The 25,800-nt window shown below is 41.6% G+C and overlaps 1 protein-coding gene across 1 annotated transcript in view; it reads left to right on the forward strand.

Moving 5' to 3' along the window:
* Positions 1 to 25,800, forward strand: part of LOC130927503 (receptor tyrosine-protein kinase erbB-4-like) — a 452,680-nt gene that overhangs the window by 399,125 nt on the left and 27,755 nt on the right. The window contains exons 21-23 of the mRNA XM_057853388.1: positions 9,873 to 10,028; positions 12,873 to 12,948; positions 18,596 to 18,742. Coding sequence (XP_057709371.1) covers positions 9,873 to 10,028; positions 12,873 to 12,948; positions 18,596 to 18,742 — 379 coding nt within the window. The remainder of the gene's footprint in view (positions 1 to 9,872; positions 10,029 to 12,872; positions 12,949 to 18,595; positions 18,743 to 25,800) is intronic.

The following is a 25,800-nucleotide window of genomic DNA, read 5'->3' on the forward strand; positions in this document are numbered from 1 at the left end:
TTTCACAACTTATTCAACACAAAACACCTCTTGACCACCAAAGTTGACGGTGTTCTCAAGAAAACATTGAAAGTGAAACTGAAACTCTCAAGCTCACCGCTCTCGGGCATGGTGCGTTCAGGTACAGCAAAAAACGTCCGCAACATTAGAACCCGATTCGTTACATTGTTACAAAAATAATAATTATTATTATATTATTCCGATTTTTACTTATAATTTATTTGTTTTGCTATGTGTAATTGCCATTTGTAAAAGTACCGGCAGTATTTACTAAGCATTTAGTGTAGGTTTTTGGGCTGTGGAATGAATTAATGGAATTATAATGTATTCCTATGGGAAAATCCTGCTCGACATATGATCATTTCGACTTCGACAAACAAGGCCCTGGAACAAATTAACTTTGTATGTAGAGGTACCACTGTATGCAGTCTATATATTTAATCTTAGTAGAATGTTTTGGCGTGCTTTATTTTGTTAAGTCCTCCTTTTGAGATCAAATCAATAAAAATAAGGTAAATACTGTAGATCCCTGTTACAGGGCTAGAATGGATGCGTTCCTATAATATTGCCTTGCAAATCAATTTAGAAATGCACAAACGGAACAAAGGTCGGTAACTTCTCCTCAAGGTTATAGAGGTCATTGGAATTGATTGCTATAGCCGTCAGAGGAATTAACGGAAAAGTGATACTGCAGAGCAAAGCATCCCCCGCTTAAGTTGTTCAGGAATTGCATTTTGTAGTTACATTGTATTATCATTTATGGTATGGTGAATCTGTGTTGAAGTTCTCACTGTTGAAGACAAAGCATGTTGCTTCTATGTACTGTATCAGGGGAGGACAAATCGGTCTTCAAGGGCCGCAGAGGGTCCTGGTCCTTGTTACAACTGATCCAGCACAGGCAGTATAACCAATGAGGGGACCGCAAAAACAAGAAGCACCTGACTGCAATCAACTGATTGCATTTGGAAGACACCAGATTGGTGAAAAGATGTCCTTTTGATGGGTTGCAACGGAAACCCATACCCACTGCACTTTGTAGAATAGTTTGCCCAACCCTCTACTATGTCCATCCTTAATGCTTTATATGTTGCTCTAGATCAGTGGTTCTTAACTGGGGTTCAATCGAACCCTAGGGGTTCGGTGAGTAAGCCTCAGGGGTTCGGTGAAGGTTAAGAAATGCCGAGCCCTATTTTGTACTCTGACTAAATCTAGCAAAGTGGCATTTTAGACCACACTTTGGACTGGTTTATCCTTAATTTACAGACTTTATTCCGTTTATTTGAAATGCTAGCCCTCTATCTATTGGGAGGAGAAATTGGTTTGCTCAGTGGAAGGTTGACTTGCACTAGGTATGAGGAAGTATAACAGACCTACAGAAAGTGTGAACTGCTTTATACGTTGCTCTAGATCAGTGGTTCTTAACTAGGGTTTGATCGAACCCTAGGGGTTCGGTGAGTAAGCCTCAGGGGTTCGGTGAAGGTTAAGAAACGCAGAGCCCTATTTTGTACGCTGACTAAATCTAGGCAAAGTGGCGTTTTAGACCAGGTTTTGGACTGGTTTTCCCTTAATTTACAGACTTTATTCTGTTTCTTTCAAATGCAAAGAGAAATCTGTTTGCTCAGTGAAAGGTTGACTGGCAGTAGGTATGAGGAAGTATAACAGACACACAGACATCCTGAACTGCTTTATACGTTAATCTGGTCTAGATCTTTTGGTTGTCTCCATTATTTATTTGTCTTCTAGAGCAGTGTTTTTCAACCTTTTTTGACTCACGGCACGTTTTTACATTTGAAAAAATCTTGCGGCACACCACAAACCAAAAATGTTCCAAAATTATTTTCTGTACAGTATATTCAATTATAAAATAATTTCTCAGTATGTATACTTACTCAGTGTGAAACTTGAGCCTGTTTAGATGAACACAAAGTCGATATCCTTATTCTTCAACAGCTCCCAGTCTTAGTTTTTATTATTATTTTTTTATATAGAAGTTAGGCTTGAAAAACCTCAGAATTATGAGACAGGGGGACTTGAGCAATGTCTTTAACCACATCAGGGCCGAGCATCTCGCAGACAATGGCTTTGTAGGCAGGTAGTATTAATGTCTCTGTCACGGTGTCGGACTTTTTGGATTAAGCAATAAGGTAACTGGCTTTGAGGGCTTTCTCATTTTCCATCGCAGTTTTTATATTACAAAAAAAGTTGCCTGTTTCTCTGATTTCACGAAGGCGAACAAAATAGTCCATCGACTTGTTTTGAAGCGATGGGTGTTTCGTTTGGAGAAGACGTTTAAACTTGCTTGGCACCATGGAGTTGTGCTGATCGTGTCGCGTTCAAGAACTGCTCGGATTTTTAGCCATTAGCCACCTTGCTGTTCTCAACAATGTGTTGTAATATAACACAGGGGGAGGATTGACGGTCGTCACATATGGATAAAATAGAAAGGACACTTTCGAGTATATTGACACATGACGAGTCTAACCAAATAATGTGCAGTACGTGTTGGGGTCCACAATCCACATTGTCGCGGACAGCAAGGTCTTTGATGGCTAGAAATCCGACCAGTTTTTGAACGCGACACGAGAAAACTTCGCTCATCTGCGCACAACCGAGAACTTTCTACCTACTCCTTCCTTCCTTCCTACTGCAACTCCGCCCGGCGACGTAAATACTGTAAATATTGTAATAGCCCCGTATGGGGAAATAGGAAGGAAAGGAGTCAATGATGACTTTCCCACTTTATTGTGGCAACAATGGAAAATAATAAACAAAATAACAGCGGCATCCGCAACATGCGACCGCTAACTTGCTCTCACGCCGTTCTCCCTCCCTCCTTGCTTGCTTCCTGCTACGTCACCACTCTGCAGTCTGATGGCCCTTTCAAGGGCCCACACAGTTACAGACATTACAATATATATGTTTAAATGTGACATTAGATCATTTCTTGCGGCACACCTGATGATCTCTCGCACAATATGTGCCGCGGCACACCTGTTGAAAAACACTGTTCTTGCGTATGTTTTGTCTGAATTAAAATTCATACATACTGGCTGAGGGACGCTGGAAGTCCCTCAGAGCAGTGGGTGCTGAGGATCGTTTTTATTTTTTCCCATCCATAAACAGCCATTTCGGTCCAAATTTGTCATGCTCGCGGCATTTCTCCAGACAAAGCATGCTGAAAACTTACTACTACTAGGTTACTATAAAGACAACGTTCTAGTTCACCTACAATGTGTGTGTTGGAGTTTTTCTATTGGGAAAAAAAAGTGCCCGTGTATTGTAATACAAATCCCTGCAGCTAGACAGCGCAAAAACACTTGAACACATTTCAAAACTAAAAGGTCCAATAAGCCTCGGTTTAACAGCCCCCTTTTCACAACACTTAAATAAATTACACACTATTATCCAACAGCGTTCTGCACGGCGGCATCTCAACAGCAACAAAAAAACAATGATATGGACTCCACAGTCTAAATCTGTAGCAAACTTTTCCTCGCTGGGCACTACTATAGAACTATCATCATTATCATCTTCATTTTCGACCTCAAATTCAATTTTCGAAAAAAAAAAAAAAGTTTTTGAAAGAAAAATTTGTTTTTGCGCCATGTTAACGCCTCCTATGTCAACAGTTAAGGTTTCCGTTCCAATAGCGCCTCATTCAATGTGACGTGAAAAAAAACCTTTTTCAACATATTTATTTAATCCCCAAAGTTAAATAGTTTTATTTATTTTTAACAACATGAAAAAAGAATCTACCAAAACACTCCCCCCCAACACCAGAGGGTGCTGCAGCAACCTCAGTACTCATCTTCCTGCACCACTGCACCGGCCAGCAAAAATAAATAAATAAATAAATTAAATTAAATAAAATGGGGGATTGGAGCATAATAATAAAAAATCTAAATACAATTTTTAAAAAAAACAATACGACTAACAGATTTAAAGGGCTTTGATATATGAACCAAATCTTTGTGAATGCTACACAACGTCTGTTGCTTTTAAGGACATACAGAGGGATCTTGATTAAAAACTTACTAGCTATAAAATTGTATACATTTTTTTACCTGTCCTGTTGAGCTGCTTCGATATGGGAAAAAAAATCTGAGTGTCATATAAAATGAACAGTTTTTATGTGTAATTTGGTGTACTCCCATTGTGTCTGTTTATATTGTGCTGTTTGTTCAGAGAATGCAGCAGGACAGAAAAGGGTTTTGAGAGGACAGAGAAATAAAGAACACTAGGATTCACATTCTCTGTGTCAAAGCAGCTGAACAGGACAGGTTGAAAAGAAAACAAAAGACAGTAAAACACACAAAAGACCTGAACAAATTGTGATACACTAATTAGATACTTAAAATGTAAAATTAACTCAGTGGCTGCTATTGATGGCGATGGCTGAAAAGAAGCCATATGATTGGACTTATATTATTGTTAAGGCGCTGAAAGAGTGAACAGTATTTCCCATATCCTATACTAATGACATACCTGATTTTGATACTGATAGATCAAATTTAACTGTATACAATTGTTTTAATTACTTGGATTGTCCAACAAATAAGTACTTTTGCTTAATGAAGATCAAAAGCCATTAAGATCGCGTTACTCTAAAGACGTATTCCCAGTAAATGTACTTCTCTCCCACGCCCCTAGTACATGCTAACAGAGAGTGTTCAATCTCATTAGGAGTGTTTCATCATGAATCACGTTCCTTCGGGATGAATCGCTTGATTATACATTTTGGTGGGTGTGCTGCTTGAGTGTCTTGTCAGCTTCCTCTGTGTATTTATTTTCTTGTCAGAATTAACTGCAATGGGAAGTGCCAGGTGGTGAAGAATGGTGCTACTTCACCACTCTCTCCTTGCTATTGATTTGATCTTCAGCCCTTCACTTCATTCAGAGCAGCATCTGTCTTCCCAAAACACGTAGGGGGAAAAATATTGTTTAACCCGGTTTTGTTCCCCGCGAGTCTGTGCAATAAGCATAAATAACCGTGGCAGTAGGTCACATTTTTCTGCGCGAGCTTGTTCTCTTTGCCTTTAAAGGGGTGGTTGAGCACAAAGAATCCAGACATGTCACAGTCTTTTCCTGCCATTTTCTTAACTATAGTGGTATGATATAATCTTGACTACCGCATGCTCTCATGACCTCTTTAACCCGTTATCGGAGTCTAATTGGCTGCCATTGACAGCAATAGACATCCAGTCCATTTTGACTCCCAGTCAAAATGGGAGCCACAATCCATTTTGACTCCCAGTCAAAATGTATTGATGGTCTAGCACTTTGAAGGGCACTGAAATATGAGCATTCACTGCCAGTGTTCCTAGTCTAAATGAATTGGCGTCTATAGTTGTCAATGGCAGGCAATGGCCATTGACAACTATAGATAGAAATATCTATATACAGTGGTACGTCTACATACGAATTCAATTTGTTTCAGAACCTGATTTGTAAGTCGAAATTGTCGTATAGCAAGTGGGATTTTCCAATAAGAATACAACCCCCAGCAAAAAGTATGGAATAACCAGTCTCGGATGAGCACTCACTCAGACATTTTATCATGTAGAACAAACTCAGATAAAACTCTCGAATAAAAAAATGAATTACATCAAAAGTGCAACTCTTTAGCATTCAGAAACACTAAAAGAAATGAATAAAAAACATTGTGGTGGTCCAATGCAGAATCTTGACTCTTGACACCTTGTCCAATGCAGATTCTTGACTCTTGACAAGGTGATCATGCTGGAACTTTGGTTTGGTGCCGTTCCAGTGAGATTTACAAAGATGACTGCCTGACGAAAACATCAAAATTCCCTCAGTCCTTGATAATACGGGGCTGCATGTCAGGCAAAGGCACTGGGGAGATGGCTGTGGTTAAATCTTCAAAAAATGCACAAGTTCTTATTGAAATTTTAGACAGCTTTCTTATCCCTTCAATTGAACATATGTTTGTCATGTTCCAAGATGACAATGGATCATGCCACAGAGCTAAAACTGTTAAAGCATTCCTTGGAGAAAGACGCATCCAGTCAATGTCATGGCCTGCAAATAGCCCAGATCTCAACCCTATTGAAAACCTGGGGTGGAAATTGAAAAAAAAGTCCACGGCAAGGCTCTGACCTGCAAAGATGGTCTAGCAACTGCAATCAAAGAGAGTTGGCACCAAATTGATGAAGAATACTCAAGTCCATACCTCAGAGACTGCAAGCTGTCATAAAAGCCAGAGGTGATGCTACAAAAACTAGAGATGTGTTTTGAATGTTATTTCTTTGTTTGTTTCTCATGATTCATTATTTTTTTCCTCAGAATGGAGTGATTCCACATATTTCCCTGCACTTGCTCTATAAAAGTAACATTTACTGACCATCACAATGTTTTTTATTCATTTCTTTTAGTGTTTCTGAATGCTTAAGAGTTGCACTTTTGAAACTAATTCATTATTTTTTCAAGCTTTTTTCCGAGTTTGTTCTACATGATAAAATGTCTGACTGAGTGCTCGTCCGAGACTGGTGATTCCATACTTTTTGCTAGGGGTTGTACATTACAATTCGATTAATTTGTTCCACAGCCGGCAAACCTACCTTAAATCCTTAATAAATCCACTGGTACAATTACAAATAGCAATTACACATGACAAAACAAATACATAATAAATACAGATCGGAAAAATAATAATCTAATAATAATAATGTAACGAATCGGGTTCTAATGTGGCCGTTGTGATTTGCATGCTGTTCTTGAATGCACCCTGTGACTGATGACAGATTGAGAGAGGTGCGAAAGAGATTTTACTCTTACTTTTCATGTTGATGTTGGCGCCAACTACGGCGGACAGTAGCCGTGTTGTGTTGCACAATAAGAATTGCCACCGTAACTTATAAAGACTGGCAAATTGAGCTAGAGGGTGGACGTCAAAATCATAGACATATTCCAGCTGTATTGCCAACCAGTTCACAGACACGCAAACCTGGCTGATATTTTTCTACCATTTGCATCTTAATTTCACTGGTAAATGTCCCCTTTTTCCTTTTTTCACCACCTGCACTAACCTTCTTGAACCCATGTTGATCTTTCTCACATAAAAATATGCCGTGCGTCCATGTTGTAGGAAAACCATGAAATTGTGACGGCGTCATAGATTGTCGTATTTCGAGCATGTTGTCAGATGTCGAGACAAATGACGACTCAAATTTTACATCGGATGTCGAAAGGATCATGTCCTAAATTTAATAGGATGTAACTCATTGACTGCCATTGACAACTACTGCAATCGATTACGATAGAATCGTCATATTTTGAGCCACAACCTCTTTCTTTCAGTGATAGACTTGAAGATGGGTAGTGGCTGGACCTTCCAACATGACAATGATCTGAAGCACACAGCCACTCTGACCAAGAAGTGGCTGCCTTAAAAGTATAGCAAGGTTCTGGAGTGACCTTGCCAGTCTCCAGACCTCAATCTAATAGAAAATTTGCCATTTGAAATTTAGTCTGTTTTTTACATTGAAAAGTGCATTAACTGTTGCAGCAACTGTTCCTGTGCAAAAAAGAACAAAAACTATTTAAAACACATCACATTTTATACCGAGTCCCGATCCGATATAAAAAAAAGGTTCCAAAGAAAAAAAAAAAACTTGTCCCACTGAATTATTTTTTTCAAACAGAATCATAGAAAAATGCTAGTCTTTATTAAATGCTTCATTGAGTCAGTCCACTCAAATCCACTCTTACTGCTCACTTGCACACACACACGCACACACACAATAAATTGTCACTCACACTACCTCAAGTGTTAAAACAAGCTCAACGATGCAGCATTTTTCAAGTATAGCGCTCCCAAGGTTCTCTAGCGACATCAAAGCCTCAACAGCTGTCACTCATTGTTAACTTTAACAAGCAATCTCAAGCGGACTGCCGACCAAGAAAAGCAGCAGGACAGAGTGATCGGACTGGGACATCTCTAGTTTGTTGGCTTATGGCTGGTGCTGCATTGGCACAGCACATTAGAAGTATCTAAAGCATCGATATTCACAAAAATAGTATCGATACTCAGATCGTGACATAAAGAATAGCGATATATCGCCAAATGATATTTTTCCAAGCTCTAATATGATATAATTATTATTGAGACCTGCCATCCACATATGACTACAACACATTATGGATCATGTTGACCACACTTGTGTACCAACTGTACCAAAATATATAAAAATGATTAATAATGAAATATTTTAATACAATTTTAACTGAGACCCGCTGTCCGCAATTGTGGACATGACGGATTGGGTCATGTAAGCCACATTTGTTTACCAAATGTTTATACTATAGCCTACTTGACCCAAAATGTGATGTCCACCAGTCCCTATGGGGAATTTAAGTTTTTAATCAATTACGAAAAAAGTCATTTGCCTTATAAAGAATTAAAAGAAGTATTTTTAAAATCAGCACATGAAATACTATAGTATTGAAAAAGAAGGGAAGATACTGGACCTTTTTGTTAAATTTTGAATAGGTATTAAGTGTACATTTGAATTTGTTTTAAATATTATGCGAGAAGGAAAGAACTTTATCGATAGTAGACTTTGGGGATCAACTTTTGTTTTTTTCTTTCCAAATAGTACCAGCGTATGACACTACTTGGTTATCTAGGAGTGCAAAACCTTGTTCCCACCCTTTTGTAACATCCTCGTAATGTGAGGGAAAACTCTCTTGATACAAAGTCCTGACATTTCTCCTTTGTTTGCTGGCTTGCCACGTCTGATCCCTGCAGATTTAAAGGCAGTGTTCATCTGGAGGTGTGATATCTAGTATGGACAAGCCTCTGAATTGTTTTTTCCTCCAGAGTTACATGAAAAACAATGTCCACAACATCTTGGTTCCTTAATGCATGTTTCTGACAGTTTAAATATGGATTTTCCACAACGTGAATTTGAGAAACAACAAAGACATTCAAAGTAAGACATGCTTTTCAGGGAAGATTCCCCCACCCCACCACAAATTTATAAATAATACTATATGTTTATTGAATTCCACAAAAAAATGTGCCTTCTTGTTCATTAACTTGATTGTTTTATGGTGACTTTTATGGTGTGTTTTTATCAAAACAATTTATTTCCTTTACAGTATGGAGTTTATTCTTCTGCCACTGTGTAGTTTTTCTCACAAATTTCTGTAATTGTGTCAGCAAGATTTGTTCTGAGACAGCTCATTTGCAATACATATTTCAGAGCATGTTTCATAACTTCTGGTGATGCAAAGTTTGTATTAATTCTATGAGTGTGTGGGAGTGTTAGATTGCCTTCTAACTTCCTCAAGATAATCACGTGTGGTGCCAGCATTAAGTACCAAATATGAACCAAGGCAAGCTCATCTAAACTTGTTTGCTTGCCTTTATTAGGCAGGTAATCATTTTTAATTAAAGTTTGTTATGGCAACAGTATGCGACTGGGTGTTTTCTTGTTTCATTATTAAATGCGCTGGCTATACTGAGTTTCTTCTTACGCCTATGGATCCTGTTTTAATTGAAAATCCTTCACTATATTGATGCATATGGAGGCTGTTGTTATTGCAATTTTACAACATAAAGGGCTTTTCTACACTTGGGTTGTTGATTAATGAGAGTTTGCATGGAAATAACAGTGTGGTAGTAATGATGATTGCAACAATAATTATGAAAAAGCTAATGGGGTCTTGATGGTTGTAGAGCACTGCAATGATGAGATGGCAAAGACAGACGGTGATGTTGAACACGACTCAGTCTTGCATGCTTTTATTTTTGCAGGTCACTGCCAGTAAACATTGATGTCTCTGTGGCTGCGTACTGCATATAAATGAGTACAGTATTTTCTAAACTTATATTCACACGTGTGTTGCAGGGGATGATGTATCTGGAGGAGCGTAGGCTGGTCCACAGGGATCTGGCAGCTCGCAACGTCCTGGTGAAATCTCCAAACCATATCAAGATTACTGACTTTGGCTTAGCCCGCTTGCTAGATGTGAATGAGAAGGAATATAATGCAGATGGAGGAAAGGTAAACACTTGCATTTACTGTAAATGAGGCAAACAACATAACTCACTGCATGAGACAAATGAAAGCTTTAAATAGAAAGACAGCATCTAGTATAGATGCATTCATTTGAAAAACAGTTGCACAAAGTATTTAAGTATGGAAATCGCACATTTCTTGGACTTCTGTTAATGGCGTACCGCACGCATGCTATTTTTAGACCGTGACGTTTCATCGTAAAGCCGAAAAGGGACACTATAGACCCGCCCTCGCATAGAAACAACGTAATTTGTGCTACTTTTCGCCAGTAATGTTTCAAAAACGAACATGCCGATCACGCATTGCTTTTTTGGAACTTGTAGAAACGACTCTAGACATTACGACACATGAAGGATGTTTCCTTCATACGTTTCCGGAAAACAAAAACTCGGGAGGAAAAAATATGAAGACCGAACCAACTTGCACGGACCTTAACACCAGCTCGGTGAATCCATTCACATTTCATATGCAGTAAACATTTTGTTGGGTTGTCATGGTCTTTCAGAGGACAAAGAGGTAAGCCATTTTTGTATTTTTAACTTATTTTTTTTTGCGTAACGTTGTGCCGTACTGCTTCTGTCTGACAATGAATGACCTGAAAAGAATTACAATGGTATCTGACTGCCAGTGTTACAGTTTCTGTTTCATATATATATAAATAGAAATATAAATAAACAACTTTAGTAAGGGGGAAGTGTAAATAATTGATAGAATTAAGATTTGTTATCAATGAAAAAATTAAAAGTGTTCGTTGGCTGTCACTGAGTAGCATTTGCGATCGCTATACAAAGCTAACTAAATTACCCCCAAGAACGGTAAGAGACGTAGGACAACCAGAGGATATATAAGAAAAACAGTGCTGATGGTAAAGGATAGCTTGTTGAAACAGGAGAATGTCATTGTCTGTCGCGTCGATAAAAAAGCTAAGGCTATGCTAAGGTCAGCTCGTTTTTTTCGTCATTTTCAGCCTTCGACACTCAAGCCATCTCTTTAACTGAACATTTTTATGTTCTTCCACATCTTTGCCAGTGAATTTGGCACCAGACACATCATTTTCGGAGAGAATTGGTAGGTTTAGCTCTGTAAACATCTCCTTCGTACACGATTTCCATTTGTTTCCTATTAGGGACAAACGGTGGCTTGTCCCTACTTAGCAACAGTAGCTAATGTCATGAATATTAATGAGCGGAAGTGATGTGTTGCTTGCGGTACGCCATTGAGAAACTGCCTGATGCCTGAATTTACATTTAACTCATTGGCTGCCATTGACAGCGCTAGACATCCAATGCATTTTTGACTGGGAGGAACGAATGAACGACTCACCAACATTCCTTCAGTGGTTTCCAGGCCTCCCAGTTCAAATGGAGTGGACATATGCTCGTGACAAACTAATTTGAATGGCATACTACAAGCAACACGTCACTTTTTCTCATTAATATTCATGAAGTTAACAATTGTTGCTAGGCGGGTCGACCTCCCGTTTGTCCCTAATACCAAATTAATGGAAATAGTGTATGAACGAGATGTTTTCTGATCTAATCCTACAAATTCTGTCCGAAAATGATGTCCCTGGAGCCAAATTCACTGGTAAAGATGTAGAAGAACATATAAATGTTCAGTTAGAGATGGCTTAAGTGTCGAGGGCTGAAAAGACGGGAAAAAGAGATGACCTGATCCAGAGTTAGCTTTTTTATCGACTCCTTGTGTACATTGCCTTACGCCACTGACTCTTTATTATACCAGTATATTATATCCTCTGGTTGTCTTATGTCTCCTACTGTTCTTGGGGGCAATTTACATTGCTATTTTTGTGTAGCGATCGCAAATGCTACTCAGTGATAGCCAACAAACCCTTTCAGTTTTTTCATTAATAACAAATCTTAATTCTATAATTTATTCACACTTTCCCCTTACTAAAGTTGTTTCTTTTACAACAGAAAACAGAACAGTGGCAGTCAGATACCATTTTAATTGTTAAAATTTTTTTCAGGTCATTCATTGTCAGAAAGAAGCAGCACGGCAAAACACCACGCTAAAAAATAAGTAAAAATATCAAAATGGCTTACCTCTTCATCCTCTGTAGCGCCATGGCCCCCAACAAAACGTTTACTGCATATGAAATGTGAATTGCTTCACCTTGCTGGCATTACACTGGTATTTTGGACGACCACGCAAGTTGATTCATTCTTCACATTGTTTTCCTCCGGGTTTTTGGTTTCGGGAAACATATGAAGAAAACATCCTTCATATGTCGTATTGTCGTTTCTACAAGTTTCATAGCAGCAGTGTTTGATCGGCGTGTTCGTTTTTGAAAGATTACCGGAGAAAACAAACAGAAATAACATGGATTGTATGTGAGGGCGTGTCTATAATGTCCCACTTCGGCGTTAAGATGGCGACGTCACGGTCTAAAAATCCCTGCGGTATGCTAGAGTTAAAGAGTTAAAAGTTAAGAGTTAAAAGTACAATAAATAATCGGCATTATTTGTGTTTCATTGTCCCGCATGTATTTATAAGCTGTAAGGATCTTGGTTATTAAATATTATACATTGACCTATTGTTGTTGTTTAACGTTAGTCATAACAATAACAATGGTTCGGAGTTTATATGGACATTTGAAAATAGTTTACGGCCTGGTAACAGGAGCTTTAACTAAGTATTTAAAGAGCATTCATATCAGTCATGGAGCTCTCACTTCTGCTGTAGCACTTAATTTTACATAATCAATCATTTTGATCGGTTTCCACTCAAATTCAATGAAAAGGGACAATCCCTGGTGATTTTTTTTTTTTGTGTTGTGAAGTAATGTGTCACTGGTTACCCTGACAGATGCCCATTAAATGGATGGCCCTGGAGTGTATTCATTACAGGAAGTTCACTCATCAGAGTGATGTTTGGAGTTATGGTAAGATTGCATTAAATACATGTGTATGGACAACAAACACATTTGTATCCTACTGTAGAATGATTTAGAGTTCATGTGTTTTAATAAGACTTAGTCATTCTGAATTCCAACATTAAATTCATATCAATTACACTGCTGACCAATTCTGTCAGATAATTCTCTATTTCTCCTAGAAAATGATTGCAATTACAAATGCTTTGGTAGTAATATCTTCATTTATTTTGCTTGCAATGAAAAAACACAAAGGATAATGGGAAAAAAAATCCTCATCATTTTACACAAAACTCCAAAAATATGTGGTACGAAAGTATTGGCACCTTCAGCCTAATACTTGGTAGCACAACCTTTAGACAAAATAACTGCGAACAATCACTTATACAATACACCGGTATCTATCAGTGAGTTTCTTACAATGCTGTGCTGGAATTTTAGACCATTCTTCTTTGGCCAGCTGTCCCAGGTCTCTGAGATTTGAAGGGTGCCTTCTCTAAACTGCCATCCACTCCACAGGTGTTCTATGAGATTCAGCTCTTGACTCATTGCTGGCCACTTTAGAAATCTCCAGTGCTTTCTCTCAAACCATTTTGTAGTGCTTTTTGAAGTGTGTTTGGGTCATTGTCCTGCTGGAAGACCCATGACCTCTGATGGGAGACCCAGCTTTCTCACACTGGGCCCTACATTATGCTGCAAAATTTCTTGGTGGTCTTCAGACTTCATAATGCCATGCACACGGTCAAGCAGTCCAGTGCCAGAGGAAGCAAAGCAACCCCAAAACATCAGGGAACATTCGCCATGTTTGACTTTGGGGACCGTGCTTTTTTCTTTGAAGGCCTTGTTTTTTTCCCCGGAAACTCTATGTTGATGCCTTTTCCCAAAAGCTCTACTTTTGTCTCATCTGACCAGAGAACATTCTTCCAAAATGTTTTTAGCTTTCTCAGGTAAGTTTTGGCAAACTCCAGCCTGACTTTTTTATGTATCTGGGTCAGAAGTGGGGTCTTCCTGGGTATTCTACCATAGAAGCCCTTTTCATTCAGATGCCGACGGATAGTACAGCTTGACACTGTTGTACCCTCGGACTGCAGGAAAGCTTGAACTTGTTTGGATGTTAGCCGAGGTTCTTTATCCACCATCCGCACAATCTTTCGTTGAAATCTCTCGTCAATTTATCTTTTCCCTCCACATCTAGGGAGGTTAGCCACAGTGCCATGGGCTTTACACTTATTGATGACACAAAGCGCACGGTAGACACAAGAACATTCAGGTCTTTGGAGAGGGACTTGTAGCCTTGAGATTGCCCATGCCTTCTCACAATTTTGCTTCTCAAGTCCTTGAGTCATCACCTTATCGTGGTGGAGGGGTTTGCGTGTCCCAATGATCCTAGGAGCTATGTTGTCTGGGGGCTTTAAGCCCCTGGCAGGGTCACCCATGGCAAACAGGTCCTAGGTGAGGGGCCAGACAAAGAATGGCTCACAAGACCCCTTATGATGGAGAAAATTACAGGATCCAAGTTTCCCCTGCCCGGACGCGGGTTACTGGGGCCCCCCCCTGGAGCCAGGCCTGGGGGTGGGGCTCGAAGGCGAGCGTCTGGTGGCCGGGCCTTTTCCCATGGGGTCCGGCCGGGCACAGCCCGAAAAGGCAACGTGGGTCCGCCTTCCCATGGGCTCACCACCTGTGGGAAGGGCCAAAGGGGTCAGGTGCGTAGCAATTTGGGCGGCAGCCAAAGGCGGGGGTCTTGGCGGTCCGACCCCCAGCTACAGAAGCTAACTCTTGGGGCATGGAATGTCACCTCTCTGGCGGGGAAGGAGCCCGAGCTGGTGTGTGAGGCAGAGAAGTTCCAACTAGATATAGTTGAACTCTCCTCCACACACAGTTTGGGTTCTGATACCAGTCCTCTCGAGAGGGGTTGGACCCTCTTCCACTCTGGAGTTGCCCACGGTGAGAGGCGCCGAGCAGGTGTGGGCATACTTATTGCCCCCAGGCTTGGTGCCTGTACGCTGGGGTTTACCCCAGTAGACGAGAGGGTAGCCTCCCTCCACCTTCGGGTGGGGGGACGGGTCCTGACTGTTGTTTGTGCTTATGCACCAAACAGCAGTTCAGAGTACCCACCCTTTTTGGAGTCCTTGGAGGGTGTGCTGGAGAGTGCCCCCTCTGGGGACTCCCTCGTTCTGCTGGGGGACTTCAACGCTCATGTGGGCAATGACAGTGAGACCTGGAGGGGCGTGATTGGGAGGAACGGCCCCCCCCGATCAGAACCCGAGCGGTGTTCTGTTATTGGACTTCTGTGCTCGTCACGGATTGTCCATAACAAACACCATGTTCAAACATAAGGGTGTCCATATGTGCACTTGGCACCAGGACACCCTAGGCCGCAGTTCGATGATCAACTTTGTGATCGTGTCATCGGACTTGCGGCCGCATGTTTTGGACACTCGGGTGAAGAGAGGGGCGGAGCTGTCAACTGACCACCACCTGGTGGTGTGTTGGCTCCGATGGTGGGGGAAGATGCTGGTCAGACCTGGCAGGCCCAAATGTATTGTGAGGGTCTGCTGGGAACGTCTGGTGGAATCCCCTGTCAGAAAGGGCTTCAACACCCACCTCCGGCAGAACTTCTCCCTTGTCCCGGGGGAAGTGGGGGACATTGAGTCCGAGTGGACCATGTTCCGCACCTCCATTGTTGAGGCGGCCGATCGGAGCTGTGGCCGTAAGGTGGTTGGTGCCTGTCGTGGTGGCAATCCCCGAACCCGCTGGTGGACACCAGTGGTAAGGGATGCCGTCAAGCTGAAGAAGGAGGCCTATCGGGCCTTTTTGGCCTGTGGGACTCCGGAGGCAGCTGACAGGTACCGGCTGGCCAAGCGGACTGCGGCTTCGGCGGTCGCCGAGGCAAAAACTCGGACATGGGAGGAGTTCGGCGAGGCCATGGAAAACGACTTCCGGACGGCTTCGAGGAAATTCTGGTCCACCATCCGGCGTCTGAGGAGAGGAAAGCAGTGCACCATTAACACTGTGTATAGTGAAGATGGTGTACTGCTGACCTCGACTCGGGACGTCGTGAGTGAGCTTTGAAGCCCTCCTCAATTCCACCGACACGCCTTCCTTTGAGGAAGCAGAGTCTGGGGACTCTGAGGTAGGCTCTTCAATTTCTGGGGTTGAAGTCACTGAGGCGGTTGGTAAGCTCCTCGGTGGCAAGGCCCCGGGGGTAGATGAGATCCGCCCGGAGTTCCTAAAGGCTCTGGATGTCGTAGGGCTGTCATGGCTGACACGCCTCTACAACATCGCGTGGACAACGGGGACAGTGCCTCTGGATTGGCAGACCGGGGTGGTGGTCCCCCTTTTTAAAAAGGGGGACCGGAGGGTGTGTTCCAATTATAGAGGGATCACACTCCTCAGCCTCCCCGGTAAAGTCTATTCAGGGGTGCTGGAGAGGAGGTTCCGTCGGGAAGTCGAATCTCGGATTCAGGAGGAGCAGTGTGGTTTTCGTCCCGGCCGTGGAACAGTGGACCAGCTCTACACCCTCGGCAGGGTCCTCGAGGGTGCATGGGAGTTCGCCCAACCAGTCTACATGTGTTTTGTGGATTTGGAGAAGGCGTTCGACCGTGTGCCTAGGGGAGTCCTGTGGAGGGTGCTCCGGGAGTACGGGGTACCGAGCCCCTTGGTAAGGGCTGTTCGGTCCCTGTACGACCGGTGTCAGAGTCTGGTCCGCATTGCCGGCAGTAAGTCGAATTCGTTCCCAGTGAGGATTGGACTCCGCGAAGGCTGCCCTTTGTCACCGATTCTGTTCATAATTTTTATGGACCGAATTTCTAGGCGCAGCCGAAGCATTGAGGGTGTCCGGTTTGGTGGCCTCAGCATTGCATCTCTGCTTTTTGCAGACGATGTGGTGCTGTTGGCTTCATCAAGCCGTGACCTCCAACTCTCACTGGGGCGGTTTGCAGCTGAGTGTGAAGCGGTTGGGATGAAGATCAGCACCTCCAAATCCGAGACCATGGTCCTCAGCCGGAAAAGGGTGGCATGCCCTCTCCGGGTCGGGGATGAGATCCTGCCCCAAGTGGAGGAGTTCAAGTATCTTGGGGTCTTGTTCACGAGTGAGGGTAGGAGGGAGCGGGAGATTTATAGGCGGATCGGTGCAGCATCTGCAGTGATGCGGACTCATCACCGGTCCGTTGTGGTGAAGAAGGAGCTGAGCCAAAAGGCGAAGCTCTCGATTTACCGGTCGATCTACGTTCCTACCCTCACCTATGGTCACGAGCTGTGGGTCGTGACCGAAAGAACAAGATCACGGATACAAGCGGCCGAAATGAGTTTCCTCCGCAGGGTGTCCGGGCTCTCCCTTAGAGATCGGGTGAGAAGCTCGGTCATCCGGGAGGGGCTTGGTGTCGAGCCGTTACTCCTCCGTGTTGAGAGGAGCCAGTTGAGGTGGCTCGGGCATCTGGTTCGGATGCCTCCTGGACGCCTCCCTGGAGAGGTGTTCCGGGCATGTCCCACCGGCGGGAGGCCCCGGGGTCCACCCAGGACACGCTGGAGAGACTATGCCGCTCGGCTGGCCTGGGAACGCCTTGGAATCCCGCCGGAGGAGCTGGCTGAAGTGGCTGGGGAGAGGGAAGTCTGGGCTTCCCTGCTGAAGTTGCTGCCCCCGCGACCCGACCCCGGAATAAGCGGAAGATAATGGATGGATGGATGGAAGTCCTCAGACAGTTCTTTGGTCTTCTTTCTTTTCTCCATGCTCAATTTGGTACACACAAGGGCACAGGACAGAGGTTGAGTTAACTTCAATCCATTTAAACTGGCTGCAAATGTGATTTAGTTATTGCCACCACCTGTTATTTGCCACAGGTAAGTAACACGTGCTGTTAATTACACAAATTAAAGAAGCATCACATGATTTTACAAAGGGTACCAATACTTTCCCTGGCCCATTCTTGGAGTTTTGTGTAAAATGTAATGATTTAATTTTTTTCCCATTCTCTTTTGTGTTTTTTCGTTGCAAGCAAAATGAATATGAATGAATATTACTCCCAAAGCATTTGTAACTGAAATCATTTTCTGGGAGAAATTGAGCATTATCTGACAGAATTGCAGGGGTGCTAATACTTTCGGCCAGCAGTGTATATTGTCAGAAATACATAATACCTGAATACTGATTTAAATATATATATATATATATATATATATATATATATATATATATATATATATATATATATATATATATATATTGAGTCCATATCATATTTAATGGGTTGTAGTTTTTTTTGTGTTATAAATCTGACATAAAAGTCAAGTCATGCTTTTACTATTTCACCCACAAACACACTGATTTCATTAGTTTTTAAATAACCAAATCTATATTAGGCTCTCTTTTATCTTTTAATCAATTAGTCCTTCTCATTCCATTCAAAGTTCAAATGCATCCTGTCAGTTCCTCTGATTAGTTCCCTCTGCTATTCTTTGTTTCTTAATCCGAGCTTTTTCTCTGATCTCCTCTGGTTGCTCATGTCTTTGCTTCTCCGATAACAAATATCTTGGTTTTCTGTTTTCCTTTCCCCTTTGTTCCTTTGCTTTATTTATTTATTTATTTATTTATTTATTATTTTTTTTTTTTTCCAAATAATAAATGTCTAACTCTTTTTATAATTACTCTATTTTTTAGGGGTGACAATTTGGGAGCTAATGACCTTTGGAGGGAAACCATATGATGGCATTTCAACCAGAGATATTCCAGACCTCCTGGAGAAAGGGGAACGTCTCCCACAGCCACCTATCTGCACCATTGACGTCTACATGGTTTTAGTCAAATGTAAGTGAATAATTTACAAATCTTAACTCATTATAGGCAATCATTTAACTCATTGGCGGCCACTGACGACACTAAATGTTGAATCTCTTTTTATTGGGAGCGCTGGCAGTGAATGCACTGAAAGATGAGCATTCATAGCCAGTCCTTCCAGTTTATTTGGACGTCCCATCGTTGTCCAAAAAACAAATAAATCATAATGGGGTAATATTTTTACATACATGTTTTTTAATACAGTGGTGCCTCGACATGCAAATTTAATTTATTCCAGGGCCTTGTTTGTATGTCGAAATGGTCATGTGTCGAGAGGGATTTCCCCATAAGGATACATTAAAATTCGGTTCATTCATTCCTCAGCCAAAAAAACCTATGCTAAATCCTTAATAAATACTGCAAATACAATTACAAATAGCAATTACACATAGCAAAGCAAATCAATTATAAATAAATTGAAAATAAAATAAGCATTTTTATTATCACCTTAACTTATAAAGATTGTCGAACGGAGATCGGAAGAGACGGGGGGTGTGAAGGTAGAGGATACAGTGAGCTGTGTTCTATCTAATTTAACAAGTGCATTAAATTACACTCATGTAAAACAGATAAATTATGAATAAATAGGAAACAAAAAAGCATTTTTATGGCCGCTCAACTTACTGACGAACGGAAGTCCGAGGAGACAGCGCTTGTGTAAGTAGAGGAGGATATGGTGAGTCGTGTTGTGAGCTGTATTGTCTAGCCATTTCACTCACATGCCCACCACGCTCATATTTTTTTCTATGATTAGTTTCTTTTAGTGCTGTCAAATTTATCGCGTTAACGTGTGGTAATTCATTTTTTTAATTAATCACGTTAAAATATTTGACGCATTTAACGCATGCGCAGAATGACCCGCTCATGCATTGCCTCAAACAGATTACAAAGACGCCGTTTTTTTGCACATTGAGAGCCTGGAGGCTGAGAAAGGCGAGTGGACACAGATGTTCATTGGACCATGCTGTTTATTGACATAAGCTTTGGCAACTCCTTCCCAACAAACATAAGTATCATTCAGTGAAAGCACAACAAAAATAATATTCCTATCTCTCAAAAAAAAATAATGTTCACAAAAAGAAAAGCGCGCAATGCAAAGAGAACTGGCATTCCCAATCAAAATAGCTATGCAAAATAAATATAAAACTTATTCAGACTTTGGTCAAACTCTATTCAAACATTTTGTTTAGCTCAACAAATACACTGGATGGCAACATTTAGTCACAAAATACAAACTATCAGAGGTCTCGTACGTTGTGAAGCCAGCACTCAAATGATGTGGATGGATCAGTAAATAGGGAACTACGGCGTCAGTCGAGGGACAAAACGTACTCATTGGCTTGATTTGTAATTAATTTAAAACTCGCCATTAACACCTTGTGGTGTATTTCAATCACTACCTTACGCAGTTAAAGACACTGTGGAAGGACGGCAGGGAGCCCATGTAACGTCACTGCTCGGCGACGTCAACAATGAAGAGCTACTAGTTTATTTTCTGATTAAAAATTTTACAAATTTTATTAAAACGAAAACATTAAGAGGGGTTTTAATATAAAACTAGGCCTGCAAGCAGGACTGAACGGGCCCTCGCAATCTAGCGCAACTCGGACGTCACGCAACTCGGACTGTGTGCAGGTCAGGGTGGTGGCAGATCCTCCTCTCTAATCATCTCATTAGAACCTAACATGCTCGAAAGTCGCCTATTTACATTCCCACACCCAAGAGATAAAAACCCCTATTGGAGAGAGTACTACAAAAAAGGAGCCACTACTGAGCTGTGCAGCCAAGCCCTTATTCAAAACCAAAATTAATCTTCTAACTGGGCCAATTCGACCAAGTGTGCCAACTATTGTGGCTCTATAAGCTCCCTGAGTCTCTGAAAAAAAATATTTCCTTTAAATGGCGAACAAAGGGTCGTCACGGCAACAGACAGAGACACGTGGACATGGGCCGTAAAAAAGTATTTTAATAGGTCTTGAAACTACAATGACCAACATGAAAAGAACTGGACATGTTTTGGAAAAACGAGTGACTTTATATCGCCACTAGTTGGCGCTGTAGGGTTGATGCAAATGACCCCTACAAGGCCCTTCAGGGTATGACTCTCAACAAGCACGGGAAGTTTGGCGCAGATATCTTGTATATCTGCCAAGTTATGACTGTTCAAAGTTTTTGGAGAGAAAAATTGTTGACAGTCATTTTCACTTTCCTGTTTGGACCCCTCCGCTTCAACGAAACTTCAATATTTTTCATCAGGCACCTGAAGACAGGTCTTAAGGTTTCCCTTATGCAGGTTTGAAGTAGATTGATTTTTTCCCTTTAGAGGAGGAGTGTGTCCCGTAAAAAAGGGCATTTCCTGTTCCCACTAGGAGGCGCCAGGCACAAATGGTAAATTTTCAATCCAGTCCTGCTCAGGCTGGTATACCTCACACACATGCCAGATTTAAAATAGATTGAACGTTGTATGAGGGAGTTATCAGTCATTTTCCGAATTCGGTGTTTTGGCGAAAAAATGGAAGAATTTGGCGCCCCGCCCAGGTCAGGCCCGTGAATGAAAACACACCATTTTTATAACTTAAGATTTCATATGCCTCATGAACAGTCTCACCAATTTTGAGAATGATCAAACTAATTCCCTAGGTGCCAAGGTGTAAAATGTGCACACTGTAAATCGATAAAAAGTTCACATTCAATCCAAAATACCCGATTTCCTGTAGGATTTGGAATGTGTGTGCAAGAGACTTTTTGGAGCAGTTTTGCACAAAGTTTTGACTCTCCAAATTTCATCACTCTATGTTAGAAAAACCTAAATGGAGAGGCCTTTTTGAAAATTTCAAGGGGGCGCCACTGAGCCATTTTGTTAAATTGTTTCGTAACGTTGCAAGATTATCGAACGTTATCCAAAGCCGCATGTATGTGCAAATTTTGGTGAGTTTTTATGCATATTCAAGCCTCCAAATGTAAACTCTTACTGTGAACCCATGAAAATTTCACATTCGACCCAAAATACCCGATTTCCTGTTGGATTTGGAATATGGGTGCAAGAGACTTTTTGGAGCAGTTTTGCATAAGGTATCTACTCCCCAAATTTCCTTGCTCTATGTTGAAAAAACCCAATAGGAAAGGCCTTTTTTAAAACTTCTTTCTGTCGCCACTAGTTGGCACTGTAGAGTTGATGCAAATGACCCCTACAAGAACCTTCAGGGTATGACTCTCAACAAACACGGAAAGTTTGGCGCAGATATGTTGCATATCTGCCGAGTTATGACTGTTCAAAATTTTTGGCGAGACAAATTGTTGACGGTCATTTTCACTTCCAGTTTGGACCTCTCCGCTTCAACGAAACCTCAATATTTTTCATCAGGGACCTGAACACATGTCTTGAGGCTCCCCTGAAACAGGTTTGAGGTCAATAGATTTTTTTCCCTTGGAGGAGGAGCCTGTCTCGTAAAGAAGGCCATTTCCTGTTCCCACTAGGGGGCGCCAGGCCTAATGGGTAATATTTCAATGCAGTCGTGTTCAGGCTGGGATATCTCATATACATGCTAGAAATGAAAAAGATTGAACGTTGTATCACGGAGTTTTTAATCATTTTCTGAATTTGGTATTTTGCCCAAAAATGGCCGACTTTGGGACCACGCCCAGGTCAGACCCTTGAGTGAAAACTCACCATTTTGAAAACTTAAGATCTCATATGTCTCCTGAATAGTCTGACCAATTTTGAAGACGATCCAACTATTTTCTTCAGCGACAAGGTCTCAAATGTAAATCGATAAAATTTCACATTTGATCCAAAATTTCTGGCTTCCAGTTGGGTTTGGAATATGGGTGCAAGAGACTTTTTGGAGCAGTTTTGCACAATGTATCGACTCGCCAAATTTCATCGTTCTACGTTGAAAAAACCTAATAGGAAAGGCCTTTTTTAAAATTTCAAGGGGGCGCCACTGAGCCATTTTGTTAAATTTTTTTGTAGATTATCAAAATTTACGCAAAGTTGCATGTATGTGCAAATTTTGGTGAGTTTTCGTGCATGTTCAGGCCTCCAAATGTAAACTCAAACTGTGAACCGATAAAAATTTCACATTTGATCCAAAATATCCGATTTCCTGTTGGATTTGGAATATGGGTGCAAGAGGCTTTTTTGAACAGTTAGGCATAAGGTATCTACTCCCCAAATTTCATTGCTCTACGTTGAAAACCTGAGAGGAGAGGCCTTTTTGAAAATTTTAAGGGTCAAGGGGGCGCCACTGAGCCATTTTTTGACATTTTTTCAAAACGACACAAGATTATCGAAATTTACGCAAAGCCGCACGTTTGTGCAAATTTTGGTGACTTTTCGTGCATGTTCAGGCCTCCAAATTGGCCATTTTCATTTGCCCTGAAAAAAGAATAATAATAATAATAATAATAATAATAATAATAATAATAATAATAATCCTTTGCAAAACAATAGGGCCTTCGCACGCTTAGTGCTCGGGCCCTAATTACTATAACTTGTACTAACATGCATTTTTTAAGAACTACAAGTCTTTCTATCCGTGGATCCCTTAACAGAAAGAATGTTAATAATGTTAATACCATCTTGTGGATTTATTGTTATAATAAACAAATACAGTACTTACAGAGGAGCAAATAAGTATTTAGTCAACCACTAATTGTGCAAGTTCTCCCACTTGAAAATATTAGAGAGGCCTGTAATTGTCAACATGGGTAAACCTTAACCATGAGAGACAGAATGTGGAAAAAAACCCAGAAAATCAAATTGTTTGATTTTTAAAGAATGTATTTGCAAATCATGGTGAAAAATAATTATTTGGTCAATACCAAAAGTTCATCTCAATACTTGTTATGTACCCTTTGTTGGCAATAACGGAGGCCAAATGTTTTCTATAACTCTTCACAAGGTTTTCACACACTGTTACTGGTATTTGGGCCCATTCCTCCATGCAGATCTCCTCTAGAGCAGTTATGTTTTGGGGCTGTCGTTGGGCAATACGGACTTTCAACTCCCTGCACAAATTTTCTATGGGGTTCAGAGCTGTAGACTGGCTAGGCCACTCCAGGACCTTGAAAATGTGTGTTACGAAGCATTTCCTTTGTGGCCCTGGCTGTGTGTTTGGGATCATTGCCATGCTGAAAGACCCAGCCACATCTCATCTTCAATGCCCTTGCTGATGGAAGGAGATTTTCACTCAAAATTTCTCGAAACATGGCCCCATTCATTCTTTCCTTTACACAGATCCGTCGTCCTGGTACACCCCCCCCCTCCCAAAAAAAAAAAACAGCCCCAAAGCATGATGTTTCCACCCCCATGGTCACAGTGGGTATGGTGTTCTTCGGATGCAATTCAGTATTCTTTCTTCTCCAAACACGAGAACCTGTGTTTCTACCAAAAAGTTCTATTTTGGTTTCATTTGACCATAACACATTCTCCCAGTCCTCTTCTGGATCATCCAAATGCTCTCTAGCGAACCGCAGACGGGCCTGGACGTGTACTGGCTTCAGCAGGGGGACACGTCTGGCAGTGCAGGATTTGAGTCCCTGGCGGCGCATTTTGTTACTGATCGTAGCCTTTGTTACTGTGGTCCCAGCTCTCTGTAGCATTCACTAGGTCCCCCCGTGTGGTTCTGGGATTTTTGCTCACCATTCTTGTTATCATTTTGACGCCACGGGGTGAGATCTTGCATGGATCCCCAGATCGAGGGAGATTATCAGTGGTCTTGTATGTCTTCCATTTTCTAATAATTGCTCCCACAGTTGATTTCTTTACACCAAGCGTTTTACCTATTGTAGATTCAGTCTTCCCAGCCTGGTGCAGGTCTACATTTTTGTCTCTGGTGTCCTTCGACAGCTCTTTGGTCTTGGCCATAGTGGAGTTAAGAGTGTGACTGACTGAGATTGTGGACAGGTGTCTTTTATACCGATAATGAGTTAAAACAGGTGCCATTAATACAGGTAACGAGTGGAGCCTCGTTAGACCTCGTTAGAAGAAGTTAGACGTCTGTGACAGCCAGAAATCTTGCTTGTTTGTAGGCCCCTCAATCCGATCATCCTGTGAGTGTTGTGGAGTGAGGGTCAAGTGGAAATTTTTTTGTGGGCCCCTCTGGACAACCGTCCAAGCGTGGGGTGCCTGGCAGATTAATTCTAATAATATTACAGCTCCACGCATTATCTTACCTTTCTGTTTGACCATAACCTCGTCCAACCTCGGCCACATTACACCCGCAAACTGGGCCACTAAGAGGCCCGGGTGCGGTCACACCCCCCTTAAGGAGATGGATGTTCAATATGTTTTGGCGTATATTTCAAATAGATTTGACGTCTATTGTCGTCAGTGGCAGGGAATGAGTTAATTTAGTTTTAAATTAATTTTGTAGTTTTGCTTTTCTGTTGGACAAACAAATTTAAGATGATAGAAAGCCAAGTCAAACAACATATTATTAAAGTTATTTTTAGAAAATTGGTTTTCTCACTGACATGTACGGGCATCAATATTGCAGCTCCACATGAGACTTATTTTCGAAACAGTCTGTTTCCCCGCTTGGTCTCTGTTTATTTTATACAATCGAACAAAATGTGCCAGTTCCAGTGGCTCCATTAACTCTTGCAGTGCCAATGACGATTATAGATGTCCAATTGTGTGACTTTTTTCATCCTTCTGCTTATTACAGGCAGATCTGCCACATTGAAAAACAATTGTTCATTCACTGCAGCTCTCCCACTTCAAATGGATTGGGCGTCTATCACCGTCAATGGCAGCCAATGAGTTCAATGCTACTGCTCTGAACAACACAACTGAATTTGTGAGGGAGGATAAACATTAAAAAAAAAAAAGTTTGTAAGACGTGCAAACTACTCTTCTCGAACTGTACATAACCTCCCCATCAACATGGTAGCTTTATCAATTGGTCACTGCTGTCCTGGCACGGTGGCACAGTAAACCTTTGATTTCATGCCAGTATCACCTCAGCCTGTGAGCTTGAGTCCTGCCAGTCACCTTGGCGTTTGGTGACACCTTGAACCAGCAG

This window comes from Corythoichthys intestinalis, chromosome 12, assembly GCF_030265065.1.
Source record: "Corythoichthys intestinalis isolate RoL2023-P3 chromosome 12, ASM3026506v1, whole genome shotgun sequence".
NCBI lineage: Eukaryota > Metazoa > Chordata > Actinopteri > Syngnathiformes > Syngnathidae > Corythoichthys > Corythoichthys intestinalis.